At 39.0% G+C, this 18,466-nt stretch overlaps 1 protein-coding gene across 1 annotated transcript; it reads right to left on the reverse strand.

Annotated features, from left to right (window-relative positions):
• Positions 3,830 to 9,105, reverse strand: LOC109227871. Its single transcript, XM_019393062.1, has 5 exons — positions 9,080 to 9,105; positions 6,768 to 9,008; positions 5,294 to 6,676; positions 5,061 to 5,152; positions 3,830 to 4,866 (listed from the first exon to the last, which is right to left on the reverse strand). The coding sequence occupies exons 1-5, from the start codon at positions 9,103 to 9,105 to the stop codon at positions 3,830 to 3,832; spliced, it is 4,779 nt and encodes a 1,592-aa protein (XP_019248607.1).

The following is an 18,466-nucleotide window of genomic DNA, read 5'->3' on the forward strand; positions in this document are numbered from 1 at the left end:
TCACACCTCCTTTTTTACACACATACCCCGAAGGATAAATGTATAAGGGAGTTTTTCCATTTAAAGTGACATCATTCGAAATGGGATTATTTATTTATTTTTAGAGTCACCACTTGGGATAGGATTGGCTTTTGGTGTCCCAAGTCACCGGTTTAACTTGAATCCCAAATCGAGGAAAATTTCGACTTCCTAGTTGGAGTCTGCTAACCAGAAATTCTGAATAAGGAATTCTGTTGACCCGAGGGAAGGTGTTAGGCACCCCCGGATCCCGTGGTTCTAGCACGGTCGCTTAAATTATTATAATCGGCTATAATTCTGATTTTAATACATGTTTTAACTTATGTGCTTTTTAACTTTAAACCGCTTTTATTATTGTTTTTTAAGAGAATTGCAACGTCGTGAAAAACGCATCTCGAACCACGTCACATAAATGCACCCGCGGTTTTTGACACATTTCGACTTCGTTGGGATTTGGAGTTGGGTCACATAAATGTGCACCTGTATTTAGGAAGGTAGAATTATTAAAAGCGCGCCTAAAGCGACTAACGTCTTTCCAACTTTGTGGGAGGCCGTGGAATTCGCTAAACGGCACGCCCCAGGTTCTAAGTATTTTTAATATAGACAATTACTGAGGGCCCCGCAATTTATGGGTTTTGTTTGGCGAGGCTCGTCTCATTTTTAATTAAAGGCCAACCTAAAGTAACTACGATTTTCTATTTATTATTTGTCTCTAAAAGGGTTAATTAATTTACATTTATAAATTCAAGCTTCAAATTCAAGTCCGAATTCAAACAAAAAGAAGGACCCTTTTAATTTGAACCCGCCACCTAATTTGAAACCCAAATTTATATTTGCAAATTAATCCCCATTCCTAATACAATTTTAATAAAAGAGTTTTTGACTTTTAGCAATTTTTTTTAGGCTTACAAATTGGCCCTATATAGGCAGACGGAAGTACAGCTTTTGAAATTGCCCAGCTTTGGGCTTCTTGTGGTGACGTTGGGCCCAGATTTGTGTTATTTTTATTTCTTACAGCCTTGGCCTGAATGGGCTGCCCAGGCCTTTAACTAAAATGACTTAAAGGACAATTGGGCCTCAGCGTGAGGCTCATTCACAAGAAATCAAATTATAATTAAAAGATACCAATTCAACAAATAATGGGCCAATCTTTTCACTACTGGACTGGATTCTGATTTTAACGCAAAGCAAGTATTACCGGAAATTGCTGATTTGAGTTCTTTGATTCTAATTGGCCTCGAATTAATAGTCTATTGAACAATTTATCATTGAACTTACTGAACTTTTGAACAAATGGAACTTAAATAATCATTCTCAAATAAATCGAACCTATTATCACTATCTAACTTCTGAAATTCAAAACAGTCTATAACAGGCTGAAGCTGTCCAAAACAATTCCAATCTCAGTGACAAAACGAAATCTAATTGAACATGATACTACACTAACCTACAATACCATCGAATAAATACTTCAAATCAATAGTCTCAGCAGTCCCAATCACACAATTTAAACTTATGTACCTAGCATCAAAATTAAAACCTACACTAACAAGTAAATCTATCATCACAATCTAAACAGACACAGTCTTCAAGAGCAAATGAAGGAGCAGTTTCATTGGATATGTACTCCGAATCAGCACCAATACAACAGGATAGGAGTTAATACCTGGAATTATGGCAAAATGAAAGGAGAAGGAGAATCAGTAGCAAATAGCAAAGCAGCAAACGTAAACCAGCAGCAACACAGCAGCAGAATCGATTGAAACCCGAGACTGAGACATGATATGATAGGCGTGAACAAGACTGAGTACAGAATATCAATGAATCTAATGATATGACAGCAAGAAACGACCTCTCAGGTCTCAACAGTATCGGCATGAAGCCCTAACATAGTAATTAGCATGATTTATAGCTCATTAACTTAATCACATAATCACTACACAAATATTAGCAAGAAAGAATCACTAAGCGGTGTCATGGAATGATCCAGGCCGCAATTCTCACGGTGCACGCCCACACGCTCGTCACCTGGCATTTGCGTCACCTCAATATTTAATCATAGAACACATAGTTTGGGGTTTCGAACCCTCAGAACCAAGTTTGGAAGCGTTACTTACCTCAAACCAAGCCAAAACTCTAGCCCGCGACGCCCTTGCCTCTCGATTCGGCCTCCAAATGCTTCGAATCTAACCAAAATCAGTATATTATGATCAATACACGCTAAAGGAATGAACCACACGAAAATTATCAAATTAGACCAAAAATCCCGAATTTGGCTCAAACCCGGCCCGTAGGCCCACGTCTCGGAATCTGACAAAAATTACAAAACTAGAAACTCCTTTCACCCCCGAGTCTATACATACCAAAAGCATCAAAATCGGACCTCAAATGGTCCCTCAAACCCTCAACCAAAACTCTCAAAAACTTAAGCTCTAACTTCTTCATTTCTCTCCAAATTCCCACTAAATTCCATGATTAAACAATCGAAAAATCATCACAAACACAATTAACAAAGCCCAAGTAGCTTACCTCACTGATACACCTCGATTCCCTCTTGAAATCACTGCTTTGAGCTCCAAACTCGTCCATAAATGGTGAAAAATAGGCAGAAATTCGCGAAGGGAACCTTTTATACCTTCTGCCCAGTGTTTTCCGCATCTGCGGCCACCATGTCGCTTCTGCGATGCCGCTTCTGCGGTCAAACCAACCGCATCTGCGGTTTTCACTTAACCGCCCTTATCCGCATCTGTGTCCAAATACCCACACCTGCGGTCACGCAGGTGCTTTCCTCACTCCGCACCTGCAGCTCCTGGCTTCCTTGGCCTTGGCCGCTTCTGCAGATGCTCTACCACTTCTGCAAACCTCGCACCTGCGGTCCCCACTCTGCAGGTGCGGTTATGACAGCTGAAGGAAATCTTCAGCACTTCCTCAAATCCCATCCCTGATCCGTCCACCTTCCAAAATCAACCCGAGGCCCTCGGGACCTCAACCCAACATGCCAACAAGTCACATATCACCATTCAAACTTATTTAAACCTTCGGAATGCTCACAACAACATCAAAACATCAAATCACCCTCGGATTCAAACCTAAGGATTNGTGGTTTGGGCTAGGGTTTGGTCAGGATTGGACGGGGGGGTCGTTTGGGCCAAGTCCAAATTTTGGCCCAATTTTATTGAAACCCTTCTCTTCCTTTTTTTTTTCAATCCACTAGGCAATGCCTAGGGCTAGTTTTATTATATATATAAAAAAAAAAAAAACAAAGTATCATGAATTCCTAACAAACGTATGAAATAGAACTTGGACATTACATAAATCCTATTATCAAAATTGAGCATTATACTCAAATTTGACATCACAAAAATTCTACTCAAATATGCATAAAAACTAGCCCATAATAGATATGATATCTCCAATGTGGCCCAATTTATTTGTGAACTCGTGTGACCCAAGTCAGCTGGCCCAATTTGAATGAAAATTGCAGCAGCCCAAATCGGTGACTCTTGTGAATTGCCGAAATAGCCATAGCCTGTTGTCATAGCTCCCAACTCCTCAAATTGCAATTTTAGCCACATTGCTTGCATCCTTGCCCACTGCATAGCAGCCCAGTCCAGCGCTGCAACCACTGGCCCAACCATGTTGTCCTGTCCGCTTCCAGCATCCCAATCAAAGTCCAATTTGCATTTCATATACCTCCAGTCCAAGAGCTTATATTTGATAAAATAGCCACAATTCATCAACTGCCTGAATGGCCACTTCAGTTTTATCCATGGCCCTCTTATGTCTATTTGCAGATATAACCACGTATTCCTTAGCCCAAGTTTTTTCGCCCAGTTTTTGTCGCCCAGTTCCGAACTTCCGCAGCCCAGCCCAACGTCACATTTGAATTGCATATGTAGCCACAATTAATTCCACATTCCCCTGTCCTATATTGCACTTGTAACCATTTTGATTTCTTCCTATTCTTTGTACACGTGTTGCCTTGCACTTCACCATTTATATTCCACTTTATTACACTGTATCTTTCATTTACACTCCATTTCTCCGTTGGTTTATATCTATAGCTCACATAGAGTGTAACGAAACCCCAGATTAACTCTTCACCTTTCATCCTTGTCCTTCTTCCTGTGTTATCTTCTCCAATTTGTTTGTGAATAGAGTCCCTTGCTTGTATCCTCGTGATTTTACCTGAGTAGAGCCCTTGCCTGGAAGTGTTGCAATTTCTATATGCCTGAAGATGGCCCCTCCTGCCTACTATCTCTGCCTTGAAGGAGATGGATTGCAGAGCTCCATGGGTGATGCCTTGATTCAGAATATTGCACAGTGTTGCTCTATTTGGGCTGCATTTGAATCTTGCCCCTTTACTGCACCTGACGATTTTTCCTTTTTTATCATTGTAAGCCTGACTCCCTGTATGTAATTCCTTTAATTCCCCCTTGTATTCGTTGCATATGTTACTCAGTTGCATCATCCAGCTGAAAGATTCCCTGCAAATGGGAATTTTGCTGTCTGCAACATGTGTGGCATAAAGCCACCAGATCTTAGCTTGCTTATTTGTTGCTTCTAATATTAGTATGCTTCTTCTGTGTTTTTCTCCTTTTTTATGTGATAATTTGCAATTCTTAGCATGTATTAGGATGCTAGAAATGAAATGTAGCACCCTTATCAGCCTCACACTTGATGCTTTCATGACCTTGTATAGCTCATTCTTTAAGATATAATCTGTGGCCATCCTAGATACTATACTATACTCTACAATTAATTCCTCCCCGGTGGGCTGAGTACTTAGTACTAATACCACAACCTGAGGATTCCTTAATATATAGAATATAGATAGCATAGCTGTACCTGCAAAAAAGAAAAAATTATTAGTAAAAAATTGATCTTTCATGCTCTCCCCTTTATAGGTTTGAGCATGATAGATATCAAAAGTGGCTCCAGTTTTCCTTTCTCCTGCATCTTCCATGCCTTCACCTATTTCCTTGCAACCTTGATTCTTAAATATGGGCATTGCATCTTGTCCTCATTAACTATCCTTCTACCTTGAACATCTAAGTCCCAGAAATCATAGCACTCAATGTCTCCCACATCTAAGGCATAATTTGCTAGATGATCTGCCAAGGAATTACCCTCCCTGTATATGTGAGATATTCTGAAATTATATTCCCCTTTCACTCTTAGTATCTCTTCTACTTGCTCAATAATGCACCAGGGAGGCTTCCAATCTTCTTCAGTTATGTTTTTCAAGAGCATTGAATCAGTTTGCAGCCATTACCTATTAAGATTCATTATTCTGCACTTTCTCAAAGCCTCCACAATTGCTGTAGCTTCAGCTTCATTGTTTGTTCCCTCTTTGATCTCTTTCCCTTGTGCATATATTAAGTCCCCTGCTTCATTTCTTATGCAAAAACCTATAGAACTTCTCCCTGGATTTCCTCTGCATGCTCCATCAGTGTTGATCTTTATACATCCAACTTCAGGAAACTCCCATAATACCTTCTCATACTTCAAGGTTGGGGTATAATGTTCCATCATGTACAAAAGGTTAGACCACCTGTGAGGGATCTTTAAGCCTGGTTTCCTTAATTGTACCAGGTTTTGTATTGTGGTAGAAACCTGATAGATCACCCTACTCACTGACACTGCTTCTCCATACTTCAAACTGTTCCTTCTTTTCCACAACTCCCACACAATACAAGCAGGTAAAGCCTGCAGTATTGTCTTCAATCTAGTAACAACTTGTGCAGTCCAGCATTTTGTAATGGCCTGGTGAAATGTCAGATCTTGAACTGCAATTCCTGCTCTTGGTAAGAAATATCTCCATACTGTTTCAGCAGCCTTTGATGTAAAAAATAAGTGTACAGGAGATTCCTCCTTAGGTGCAACACAACACCAGCATTTAGATGGCATAAAGTACCCAAGCCTTCTCATAAAATCATCCAGGGGTAATTTAGTCTTCCAAACTTTCCACATAAAGAAAGAAATTTTAAAAGGCAGCCCTTTCACCCAAATCATCTTATAGGCTACCCTAGGATCTTCTCTTCTTCTCAAATATTCCCATGCTGTCTTCACAGAGAAATTGCCTTTAGATTCAAGCATCCAAAATGGAGTATCAAGGACATTCTGCTGGGAGGGAAGAGGAATCTTCTCTATAATATGCATAGCTAAATCTTCTGGAAGAATCTGCAGTAGCCTATTAGTATCCCATGCTCCATTGATCACTAAATCACTCACATTGATTATATCTTCATCAATACCAAAGTTCTGTGGTACTAGAAAATAAAGAGCTCCCAACCCAGTCCAATTATCATACCAAAACATAAAGGATCCCATTCTCACCTTCCAAATGATCTGATGTTCTATTAAGTCTCTGCATTCAAGCATTTTTCTCCATACTTGAGATCCTTCCCTCCATGGCACAATTACTGCATTAAGTTTCTTGCAGTACTTCTGACACATAAATGAACTCCATAGACTTGGCTTAGTCCTAAAATTCCACCACAATTTGCAAAAGAGAGCTTTAGACACATCATGTAGTGACCTGAATCCTATTCCTCCCTCTTCACATGGCATACATAATGTAGACCATGATGCCCAATGCCTACTTTGACCTCCCACAGCACTACTCCAGAAAAATTGTGCAAAAATCTTGTGTAACCTATTAATCACATAGTTAGGAGGATTTACAGCAGATAGCAAGTGTACAGGCACACTTTGTAATACACTAGAAATCAGTACAGCTCTCCCACCAATAGATAATATCTTTCCTTTCCATGCTTGTAGTTTGTCCATAATCTTTGATATCATAGGTTGGTAATATTCCAATTTTCTCCTTGCATAATATAGGACACCCCAAATATGTGAAGGGAAACTCCTGCCTCTCTATGCCTGTTACCTTTTCAACCTTTCTAACAACCTCTGAGTCAGTTAAGTGATGCATATATACAGCTGATTTAGTTTTGTTAATCAACTGTCCTGAAGCAGCTTCATATAGGTGAAGAATTTCCATTACTAACCTCAAGGAGGTAGCATCTGATGAGCAGAAGATGATGGTATCATCTGCATATGCTAGATGATTAATTTTTGGACTCCACTTGGGCAGTCCAAAGCCACAGAAGTATAGGTTTAGGTGCAGTGAGTTTAGGCCCCTTGAAAGTGCTTCAGCAGCTAGGATAAACAAGGTTGGAGATAAGGGATCTCCTTGTTTAACCCCTCTTGAAGATTTAAAGAAGCCATGAGCTTGACCATTGACCAATACAGAATACCAGTTGTTGCCTACCAAATCAAAGATCATCCCAATGAATCTTTCACAAAAGCCTAATTTCCTTAGCATTTTAGTTAGAAACAGCCATGATACCCTGTCATATGCCTTTGTCATATCTAATTTAATCACCACATTTGGCCCAGCTTTAGTTCTGAGCCTAATATCTGTTATAATCTCCTGTGTTAACAATACATTCTCCACTATACTCCTCCTCTTCACAAATCCTGCTTGTTCTTCTGAAATTATACCAGGCAATAATTCTACCAATCTTTCATGAATAACTCTTGAGAAAATCTTGTTAATGAAGTTACTTAAGCTGATTGGCCTCAGGTCAGAGAATGTGGTGATCTCTTTCTTTTTTGGTAAAAGGACCAGGTTTGTATGAGTAACACATTTTGGTAACTGCTGGCCATTAAAAAATGCTACCACCATTGCATAAATATCCTCTCCCACAATATCCCAACATGTTTGATAAAAGGCACCTGTGTATCCATCAGGTCCACTTGTTGATTCCCCGTTCAAGCCATACACTGCATTTTTAACTTCATCTCTTGTTGGGATTGCTATCAGTTTGTCATTTTGTTCATTCTCTATTAATGTAGGTACATGCTCCATGATGTGAAACACTGTTGGAACAACTGATTCTGTGAATTGTTCCCTATAAAAATTAACTGCCTCTTCTGCAATTTTTTCATCTTCTTCTAACCAGCAACCATTACAGTCCTTGATCCTCTTTAATTGTAACCTTTTCCTTCTTCCTCTGACTTGGGAATGAAAGAATTTGGTGTTTCTATCACCATCTTTGAACCATGACATTCCTGCCTTTTGCTTCCAGAACTCTTCCTCCAATGCTAAATATTTCATCATTTCTGCCTGCACCTTCTTTAACCTTTCTCTATTCAACTGAGTGGGGTATGCCTCAAAGTGTCTTTCATGTACAAGTACCACTTCTTCTAAGCTAGCAATCTTCTGAAAAATATCACCATATGTTGTTCTGCTCCATGTTGATAAAACCTTCTTCAGCTTCTTAAGTTTGTGGTTGAACAACACAAATGGATTTGCACAAAAATCTGTTGTCCAGTTTTCTTTCACCACTGCTTTAAATGAGTCATGTTTAGTCCAAAAATTCAGAAATCTGAAAGGTTTCTTGATTGGAGGTGTTTCAATATCACATTTTAGCATCATGGGACGGTGATCTGAGCCAGTCTTAGATAGGTGAGTAACCTCCAAACCTGGGAAAATTTCCTGCAGTTCTACATTCCCCAAACACCTGTCAAGTCTTTTAAATATGCAATCATCCTCAGATCTTCCATTCCACCATGTGAAAATGCTCCCTTTGAACCCCAAATCTGACAAGTTACAAGTGTTTACACAGTGCCTAAAGTCATCTATTTCATTCAAAGACACTGGTAATCCTCCATACTTCTCTTCCTCATCCCAAATGACATTAAAGTCACCCCCCACAAGCCATGGAGAGGTCATATCAGATGCCATTGTATATAAAGAATCCCACAGTTCTATTCTCTCTATGTGATCACATTTTGCATAGACCAAATTTAGAATCAGTTCCACATGTGTTTCAGTGTGGAATAATCTCAAAGTCAGCTGCTGCACCATGTTATACATTATGTCTACTTCATCAATAAATGCCCATATTTTGTTTGACACATTCACTACTGCTTGAGCAAGCCATATCCTTCTTCTATATCCTTCCACCTTGTTAGACCTATAAATTCAAAATGATGCTGTCTATGCATAAGAATCAGTCTTTCAAATGCCTGCATAGTATTTAGAGACCTGACATTCCATATGATTGCATCCATCAGTGGTTAAGAGATTTGGACAGGGTTCTTCTTGTTTGAACTCCACCTGTTGGAGCATTTTGATTGTCTTTCTGTTGCTTCTTTTTTCCTTTGGCTGCAGATTTGACTTGGTCAATTTGTCTGGGGGATAGATCTCCTTGCTTGGCAATGTTTAGAAAATTTTGAGCTGTAAATTCTTCATCCATATCCTTGCCTGCACCTTCTTCCCCTTTATCACCTGCAGTATCTACCACCTTCACTGGCATTACTGTTTTCTCACTGATAATTTGAGGTGCTAAAGTGACTTCTGTTTCATCATGTCTCTGTTGAACCTGGTTTGGAATAACATCTGTAGTGTCTGCATGTTTTGACCTTTTAATATGATCCTCAAATTTTCTTTGATCTGTTCCCCCTGGATCAATATTGTTAACATCCATCTCCTTAGTAATCACACCTACATCCACATTATCAGTAATGTTGTTCCCTTCCTCACTGTTCTTCTTCTGAACATTTCCTTCTTCTGGTGAAATAATCCTGACTTGCTCTTCTGAATTTTTGGTGTCTTTAGCCTTGCCATTTACACTTTGATCCCCTTCATCCATTTTGTCTCCCCCAGTTTCTTCCTCACTTGGTAATGCCTCAGGAATATCTCCTTCCCCTGTATCTTCCTCTATTTGTTCAGACCACAATTTGCCTCCCTTCCATTTTGTTTTTTCCATCCTTTGAAAGATTTCAAATTCTGCATCAACTATGTTCTCATTTTCCTTCTCCTTTGTAAGTGCCAAATCCACTCTAGTATCCTGTGAAGGAACATCTTGAACTGATGTATTTGTTGCCACAATATTGCTAGTAAAGGCCCTTTGAACCCATGCTGCAGTAGACTCTTGGATCTGCTGCTCATAAATTTTCTGCTCCTTAGTCTTTGATTCTTCTCTTTGTCTTGGACTGTTCACCCTTGTTGGTGTAACACTAGTAGCTGGTGCATTCTGCTTATTCTTCCTTCCTTCATTCTTGCCTTTGTCAGAACCAGGAGTAGTAGGTTTAAACACTGGTGCTGCAGGATTTAACTTGCCATCAGTCTTTGTATTAGGTATCACACTTTGAGGATCATGATTCTCCACCAAAGCCAACTGATTATTGGCATTGTCTTCACTATTGTCCACCTCTAATATTTCAAACATGTTATTGATCTTCACTTGCTGAGAATCTACTGCATTTTGTTTTTCAACAGGTACTAATTCCTTACCAGACTTAGTTTTATCCATTAGCTGCTTTTATGTGTTTTTACCTCTTCTATCCCTGACTTCTTTCCACTGAGTACCTACATTCCCAACAACCTTTCCACTTGTTAATATCATCAAAGGAGCATTCTCCTTATTTTCATGCACCTTAACATCTGCAACAGACTGCTTCTCCCCTCTCCTGTTAGCCATAAGCTCTGGATGCAGCTTCCAACATTCCATTAAATCATGCCCTTGTAACTTACATTCCTTGCAATATTTAGGAAGATAATCATACTTGATATTCACCCATTCCGTCCTTATATCCCCAGTACTCTCATTTAGTATATCCATCCTAACTTTCTTAGGAAGATCATCCAACAAATCAACTAGCACTTTCACACGAGCACAACTAGGTCGTGTCTTGTTTACAGTAGCTTGATCAAGATGCTGTGGTACGCCAACAGCTGAAGCTAATGAAAATAGACACTCCTTAACAAAATAAGTAGGCAATAAGTTTGGGAATGAAATCCAAGCCATTACCTTTGGTGTCTCTTCTTCAACTTTGAACTTAGAATCATAAATCAAAGTACGCAACTGAAACTCTTCCCCATATTTGTCCTTAATATAATACACTCCTTTGGATGAGAAATTAACATAATCTTGCCATAATGTGAACCTTATTAATACATGTCTATCCCTCAAGTATCCAATGTTACACTCACCCTTGATACCACATTGCATTGGTATTATACGACGTAGTTCTGTGATTTCAGGCCATCCATACGAGAAATTGCATACTACTGCATACTTCAATCCCTCAATAATGTTCATACGTTCTACCTCTGATTCAGTAAAGCACACAAGAGGTTGACCTTGAAAAAACTTTGCTCGTCTAGGCACTATAGGCTCGACATTCACTGCATGATCATGCATGGAACTTTTATCCATCGTTGGGTTAACTGCCTTAGCATAATTCATGGTTTGTTGATCGTTTGTATTAGTTGTAGGCTGGGAGTTGTTAATATTGGTTGTAGGGGGCTGGGCAATGGTGGGAGGGGGCTGACCAGCCGGAAAAGTTGGCTGGCCGCCGGCCGTCGTGGCCATTAACGCTAAAAATCGACTTTCTCTCTCTAGTCGCCCAAAAAATCGCCAGAGCTTCTCTCTCTCTTCTCTTCCTTTTAATTTTCCAATTCCATTCTTTCTTTCCTTTTTTCTATTATTTATTTATTTATTCTATTTATTTTCTTCGTAAAATTAACAAAACCTAAGTTAACTCCCAAACTAATTAATTTCCAAAAAATGAACTAAATCCTAATTTTAAAAGGAAAATTAAGCAAAAGGTGAAATTAAAGAACAAAAAGTAAAAGATTTATTTTTTGTTATTTTTCTCTTATTTTAGTAATATTAATTAACTAGTAAAGCTAAAAATTTAAAATCGAATTCTAAATGCAAATATACTATTTTTTGTACTTTTTTGTGAATTATGACAACTAAAATGCACACGAAAATGCAAACAAGGCACAAAATTATGCAACTAATTCAACTAATAAACAAAAAATCCTAATTCTAAGGGATTTATAGGAGTAATTTAAGCGTAGCAAAAATCACGTGCTCACAGTAGTGACTCCTTCTTGTTTAATTGATGGACTCGATATAATGTGAACAATATGAAGAGGAAAAAAAATATGAATTGTAAACTCCTTGGAGTGTTGGCTCGAAATATGACACGATTAAGACGTAAGAAATGAACGAAAGAGGAAGAGTTGTAATTACTCCCTTGCCGGGACGTGTAAGTTAATGTTGTTGCTCCCTTGTCGGGAGTTAATGGTTTATTTGTATTCTCCCTTGCCGGGATGGTTGAATTGATGCTTGTTCCCTTGCCGGGAAATCCTTATATATTATGAAATGGGATTGTGTGTCACGCCGACCACTTATATATTATGAAATGGGATCGTGTGGCACGCCGATCACTTATATATTATGAAATGGGATCGTGTGGCACGCCGATCACTTATATATTATGAACTGGGATCGTGTGGCATGCCGACCACCTAGATATATGTATTATGAAATAGGATCGTGTGGCACGCCGACCACTTATATCGATTATGAGATCGGATGTGGTTTCGTGTTTACTTCTGATAAATTGTGTTCATCTGTATTTCCCCTAAGCATGTCCCCTCCCTGCCTTAGCTGGTATCTTCTGTTGTTATTTCATTGTACTTGCTTATACATATACACCTGCACAGGTTGTTTTTGGTAGGTCCTATCTAGCCTCGTCACTACTTCGCCGGGGTTAGGCCAGGCACTTACCAGCACATGGGGTCGGTTGTGCTGATGCTACACTCTGTGCATTTTTGCACAGGTCCAGGTATTGAGCAGCAGCATTAGCACGGGGGCGAACCTTCAGTCCAGAGAGACCCGAGGTAGCTTGTAGGCGTCCGCAGGCCCGGCGTCTCCCGTCTATCTTTACATTTGGCTGTCATCTCATTGTACCCGAGATAAACAGATTATGTTTCTTTCATACTTTGTATGTAGTACTCCTTAGATGTTCGTGAGTATGTGACTCCAGTCCCGGGGTAGAGATATATGTGTTGGAACTTCTGTATTATTGATCATCTATCTACATTTAAGTCTTCCGCTTATGATTTTAATTTCGTCGCCTTTATTTAATGTTGTTAATTGTTAAAAAGGAATAGGTATTTAATGAAAATGCTAATTAAGTTGGCTTGCCTAGCTCTCATTAGTAGGCGCCATCACGACTCCCGAGGGTGGGAAATCCGGGTCGTGACAATTTGTGAGGGCGTTACTAACTATACTCCGATTAATGATATTGTTACACTCATGAATTAAGTTGAAAATTAATTAAATTAAAATATTATCTAAAATAAAATATTAATGAGTAGTTTTGAGAGCGGATGAAGCTGCGAACTTTCCTTCTGATTATTATTAACCTTCAGCCTGATCAACACGCTGATATTCATACAGCATTGTGCATATATCCTCATGCTTGGAAGTCTGAACCTCAAGTTGTTTGTTTCTATCTTGTTTATAAAGATCTTGTTTGTCTTTGTACTTTTACAAAAACAAATGCTTTAAAAAACTGAAAAAAATGAAAAAAAAAAATTTTTTGTAAAAACTGAATTGTTTTTTATAAAAACTAAAAAAAAAAAAAAAAGAAGACTTTTCTAAATTAGTGGACTACTGGTGTATTAGTTTTAAAAATGAAAATATTTTGTAAAATATTTTTTTTAAGTTTTACAAAAAGAATAATAATTATTTTTAATTCAGTATTGACCTAATGGTCAAAGGGCATAAGTGAACCACAAAGGTGGATGGAGGGATATTTTTAGCCCAATGAATGAATGAAGGATATTTTTAAACCTTTTCTAATAATTTAGGGGCATTTTGAATCATTTTTCGTTATTATTAACCTTCAACCTGATCAACACGCCGATATTCATACATCATTGTGCATATATCCTCATGCTTGGAAGTTTGAACCTCAAGTTGATTGTTTTTATCTTGTATAAAAAGATCTTGTTTGTCTTTGTACCTTTCCATACTACTCCTGCATGAAATAAACCAAAAGGCTCGAGTTTTCATGAGATACAAACGTAAATTAAAAGGCCTTTCAACTCCAGGCTTTGAGATTAATATATATGTCCATTCTCCGAGGCAAATACAGAGCCGCAAACCCCTCAAGCACTGAAGAGCCACATCATTCCCCAGCCATAGCTGATGATTAGCTTCTCCACCAAGTAATTAATAGGCGCGAAGGAATGAAGCGAAACACAAATAATCTTTTGCCCATTTTATTTTGACAACTAATATAATTAAAGAAGGCTAATAAAGGTAAGAAACAAACACATACTCCTTTCAGTCCCTTCCTTTATGTCATTTTAATTCTTAAAGTTGTCCAATATATTTGTCAGTTTAATTAGAAAATAAGGTGTTAATTTTTCTTTTCAATTTCACCCTTACTGCTCTAAGTAAGCGTATAGTAATGAATTACATTTTACAAATTAGATTCTAACAGCTTTAAACTATAGATATGTTGACACGATCTCCTAAAAAGCTATCTACTAGTATATGGATCATAGGCTATGAATCATTATTTGTAATTATATAGATCAACTAGCTGTTGTTCATATTGAATTGTACTTATTGTATTGGGTGATACCCTTTTTGCTTGAGCCCGACCGGGTTGGGTCCGGTCCGGGGCAAGTCGGGGCCATCGAACCCGACCTGGATGCAAGGTAGAACGACAGCCACGTCAACAACCGAGGTCGAGTCATTTCGAGACCGTTGCAGAGCTCGATATGAGTCACCACCGGATGGAGAAACACACAAGGTCGGAAGCCGGACTCGTAACGGATAACCAAGCGTCGCCGGATATCTCGCCCAAACGTGATTTTCTCAACCACTTCAGGCCATTAAGGCGTAATTACAGGGATCCACGATGTAATTAATTTACCTACCTTATTTTTACCCTTAATCAGAATGTATAAAAGGGGAGAAGACCCCATAAAGAGGGGATCGGAAACCATTACACTACGGTACCATCTCTCTCAATTCTTGTACGCTATCAAGCACAATTGTTCTAAGCAATATTATATTCTGCGATTTATTTACTTTAGCAGCAATTGTTGAGTCTTTATCTTTTATTTTCCTCAATCCAAACCTTTTGTATCTTTTAGTTCACGGATCCTTAAAACCCCATATAAATTCAATTGTTATCCGAATTCCGGGGTAAACAGTTTGGCGCCCACCGTGGGGCTAAGGATATTAGTGAGCTCTTTGATACTCTTTCTTGACGCATCACAGTACACTGGTTCTTTGCAAAAGAGTCCATCTTACATTCAAATTACCAACTCATAGAATGGCACAATCAATCAACAACGAACTTGAACAGCAGACAGGAAACAATGGAATGCCNGGCCAGATCCTTGATGGCAGCTGGAGTTTGGGTCACCGCTGCACAAGAAAAGGGAGAAGTTGAGGAAAACACACTCTAAAAGATGAACAGTGAGAAAATACTTACGTTTGAGGTTCCACCTCTCCGGAAATGGCATGCAATCAGCCGGAATCAGGTCGGACGTCCTGATCCGGACAAACCTGCTCATCCAGCCTCGATCTTTGTCTTCATCGATGCTGGAGAATGGGGGTTTGCTAGCCCGGCGGGCCAGTTTTATTAATCCCCCTCGAAATATTCGAGGGCTGTATAATCGAAGAAGATGGTCGAGGGTAAAGGGAAAATCGCCCTCGACTCTCTCGACAAAAAACCGAAAGAGATATACGATCCGCCACATCGAGGGGTGGACCTGACCTAAGGTCACCTCGTACCGCCGGCAGAACTCCACTATAATGGGTTCTAAGGGGCCTAAGGTGAAGGGATATGTATATACACTAAGATACCATTCAACGTGAGTCATAATCGACTCGTCACGGGAAGGGGCGACCAGGTCTTTCCCTTCCCATCTACATTCAGCCCTCACCCGGTCTAGGCAACCGGGAGTGATTAGGCTGATATACTCCGATGCCGGTTCGCCGCGGCCCGGGACCGATGATGGGTTCTCAACCTGGAAGTCGGCAGATACCAAGCAACCAGTAGGTGTAAAAGCTTTCAATGGGGGTTCTGGCGCAGGTTCATCAGATCTAGCGGGGCTCGCAGACGAGCTTGGTCTAGAAGGAACACTTTGTGAAGTTTTCGCCATTTCTTGAAGCTTTACGAAGAGATGAAAAGAAAATACAACCAACGCAAAATTTGAGAAAGATAAGAAATGTTGAACCTGGAAGGGTTGTTTATACTTTTCCCATGAGGCGGCGGCACGAATCGCGAAGTTACAGACACGAAGCGACAGATAATTAAGAGAAGCATTAAATGCCTGCAGCAGACGTGGTCAGAGCACTCGATGGCTTTTTCAGCTGGCGTATGGCCATACGTCACGGGCATCACGTCACCGATCATATCGTTTATTATCATTACTCTCTAATAAACGAGGGGACTATCTGTATTGGGTGATACACTTTTTGCTTGAGCCCGACCGGGTTGGGTCCGGTCCGGGGCAAGTCGGGGCCATCGAACCCGACCTGGATGCAAGGTAGAACGACAGCCACGTCAACAACCGAGGTCGAGTCATTTCGAGACCGTTGCAGAGCTCGATATGAGTCACCACCGGATGGAGAAACACACAAGGTCGGAAGCCGGACTCGTAACGGATAACCAAGCGTCGCCGGATATCTCGCCCAAACATGATTTTCTCAACCACTTCAGGCCATTAAGGCGTAATTACAGGGATCCACGATGTAATTAATTTACCTACCTTATTTTTACCCTTAATCAGAATGTATAAAAGGGGAGAAGACCCCATAAAGAGGGGATCGGAAACCATTACACTACGGTACCATCTTTCTCAATTCTTGTACGCTATGAAGCACAATTGTTCTAAGCAATATTATATTCTGCGATTATTTACTTTAGCAGCAATTGTTGAGTCTTTATCTTTTATTTTCCTCAATCCAAACCTTTTGTATCTTTTAGTTCACGGATCCTTAAAACCCCATATAAATTCAATTGTTATCCGGATTCCGGGGTAAACACTTATCCTATAATTTGGAAGTATGATCATGAAGTTCTTGCCTCTTCGAAGGAATAGTTTGTTTCATTTTTCATTTTTCTTTCAACTCGCTCCTCCTGCAAATGAATTTGTAGTCTAAGCCTACAAGGGTACAAGCTCAAGTTCGTATGAGATACAAACACGGCTGCCCTTTCAGCTACAGCTAGCTAGCTCCAACATTTCGCATTAATCTCCCAGGCAAACTTAACCAAGAATTTAATTTATAGCTAAAGCTTAAAATAGAAAGTTTACTTGAAAATTCAGGCAGGAATATTAATTCTAAAAATTCCATTTGCCAAATTGCGACAAAACTATCTTCTTCTTCTCTTTTGAGAAGGTAATATCGATAAAGTACTATATTTTTCGATACAAATTTAAATATATCATGTAAGCATGTTTTGCGATCCTACACGTCATGTATTTTTACTAATGGTGTATATAATTTAAATTCTAGCATCTCGTTTGAAATAGCTAGTGTTGTAGTTGACTGTTGACTCGAGCGGAATAGTAGTGAGGGCGTTACTAATTCCAAAAAATGGTATAGTTGTGACACTTGAAGTATTACATGAATTAAGCTTCACAATTGTAGTAAAATGTTTTCTGAAAGAAAATAACAATTAAAATTATGTAAAAAGTGAGTGCTTAAATAATTGAAATTTTCTTACTATGAGTAGTTTGAGAGTGGATGAAGCTGATGTTTTCTTTTGATTATTATTAACTTCCAACCTGAAGATGATACGATCGACTTGTATATGAATCATAGGCTATGAATCAATATTTATTTGCAATCGATCAACTCGATTGATCAATTACTAGCTGTGTTATTTATACTAAATTGTGCTTATCCTAAAGAAGTATGAGCATAAATTAGTTGTTGCCTCTTTGCAGTCTTGAGGGTCTTCCCCGTTAATAGTTTGTTTCTTTCTTCGTTTAAAAAGTTGTTGTTTGTCTATTTGCTCTTTCAATAATTCTCTCCCCCTGCAAATGAATTTAGTGGAATAAGCCAACAAGCTCAAGTTCTCATGAGATAAAAACACAATTGCCCTATCAGCTACAGCTACCTCCAAGTCCTAACGAAATGTTGTTCACCTTTTTTAATGTCAAAATATATTTTACACGGGACAAACAGGGGCGGAGCTAGAGCACGAGCTACGGGTTCGGCCGAACCCAGTAGTTTTTGTTCAAACCTTATATTTGGGGGGTTTGACACAGTTACCCACAAAAACAAAACTATTTACCCTTGTCTACCCATTTATTTTTCTACCCATAAACTAATTACATTTCCTACCCATAGTAGTTTTTGTGGGGAATTTTGTTCTTTATTCTCCAATTCTTTTTTATTTCTATGATTCTTTTCTTTTTTCCTTTTTTTATTTCTTTTCTCCTTTTCTTTTTTCTCATTTTCTTCCTAGTTTTTTCTTTTTTCTCTTTTATTCATTTATTTTTGCCTAAATCGTATTATTGATATCTTTACCATAACTTATTTCACACTCAAATTTAGGGGTGTACAAGCCAAACCATCAAGTCAAACCGAACCGA

Source organism: Nicotiana attenuata, chromosome 6 (genome assembly GCF_001879085.1).
Source record: "Nicotiana attenuata strain UT chromosome 6, NIATTr2, whole genome shotgun sequence".
Taxonomy (NCBI): domain Eukaryota; kingdom Viridiplantae; phylum Streptophyta; class Magnoliopsida; order Solanales; family Solanaceae; genus Nicotiana; species Nicotiana attenuata.

Coding starts and splice junctions, on each gene's coding strand:
- LOC109227871 (XM_019393062.1), bottom strand. CDS start 9,105: ATGGATGCAATCATATGGAATGTCAG. Junction 9,009..9,079: donor GCAATCATATGGAATGTCAG/GTCTCTAAATAC, acceptor TTGAATTTATAG/GTCTAACAAGGTGGAAGGAT. Junction 5,153..5,293: donor AGAATAATGAATCTTAATAG/GTAATGGCTGCA, acceptor TCACATATACAG/GGAGGGTAATTCCTTGGCAG.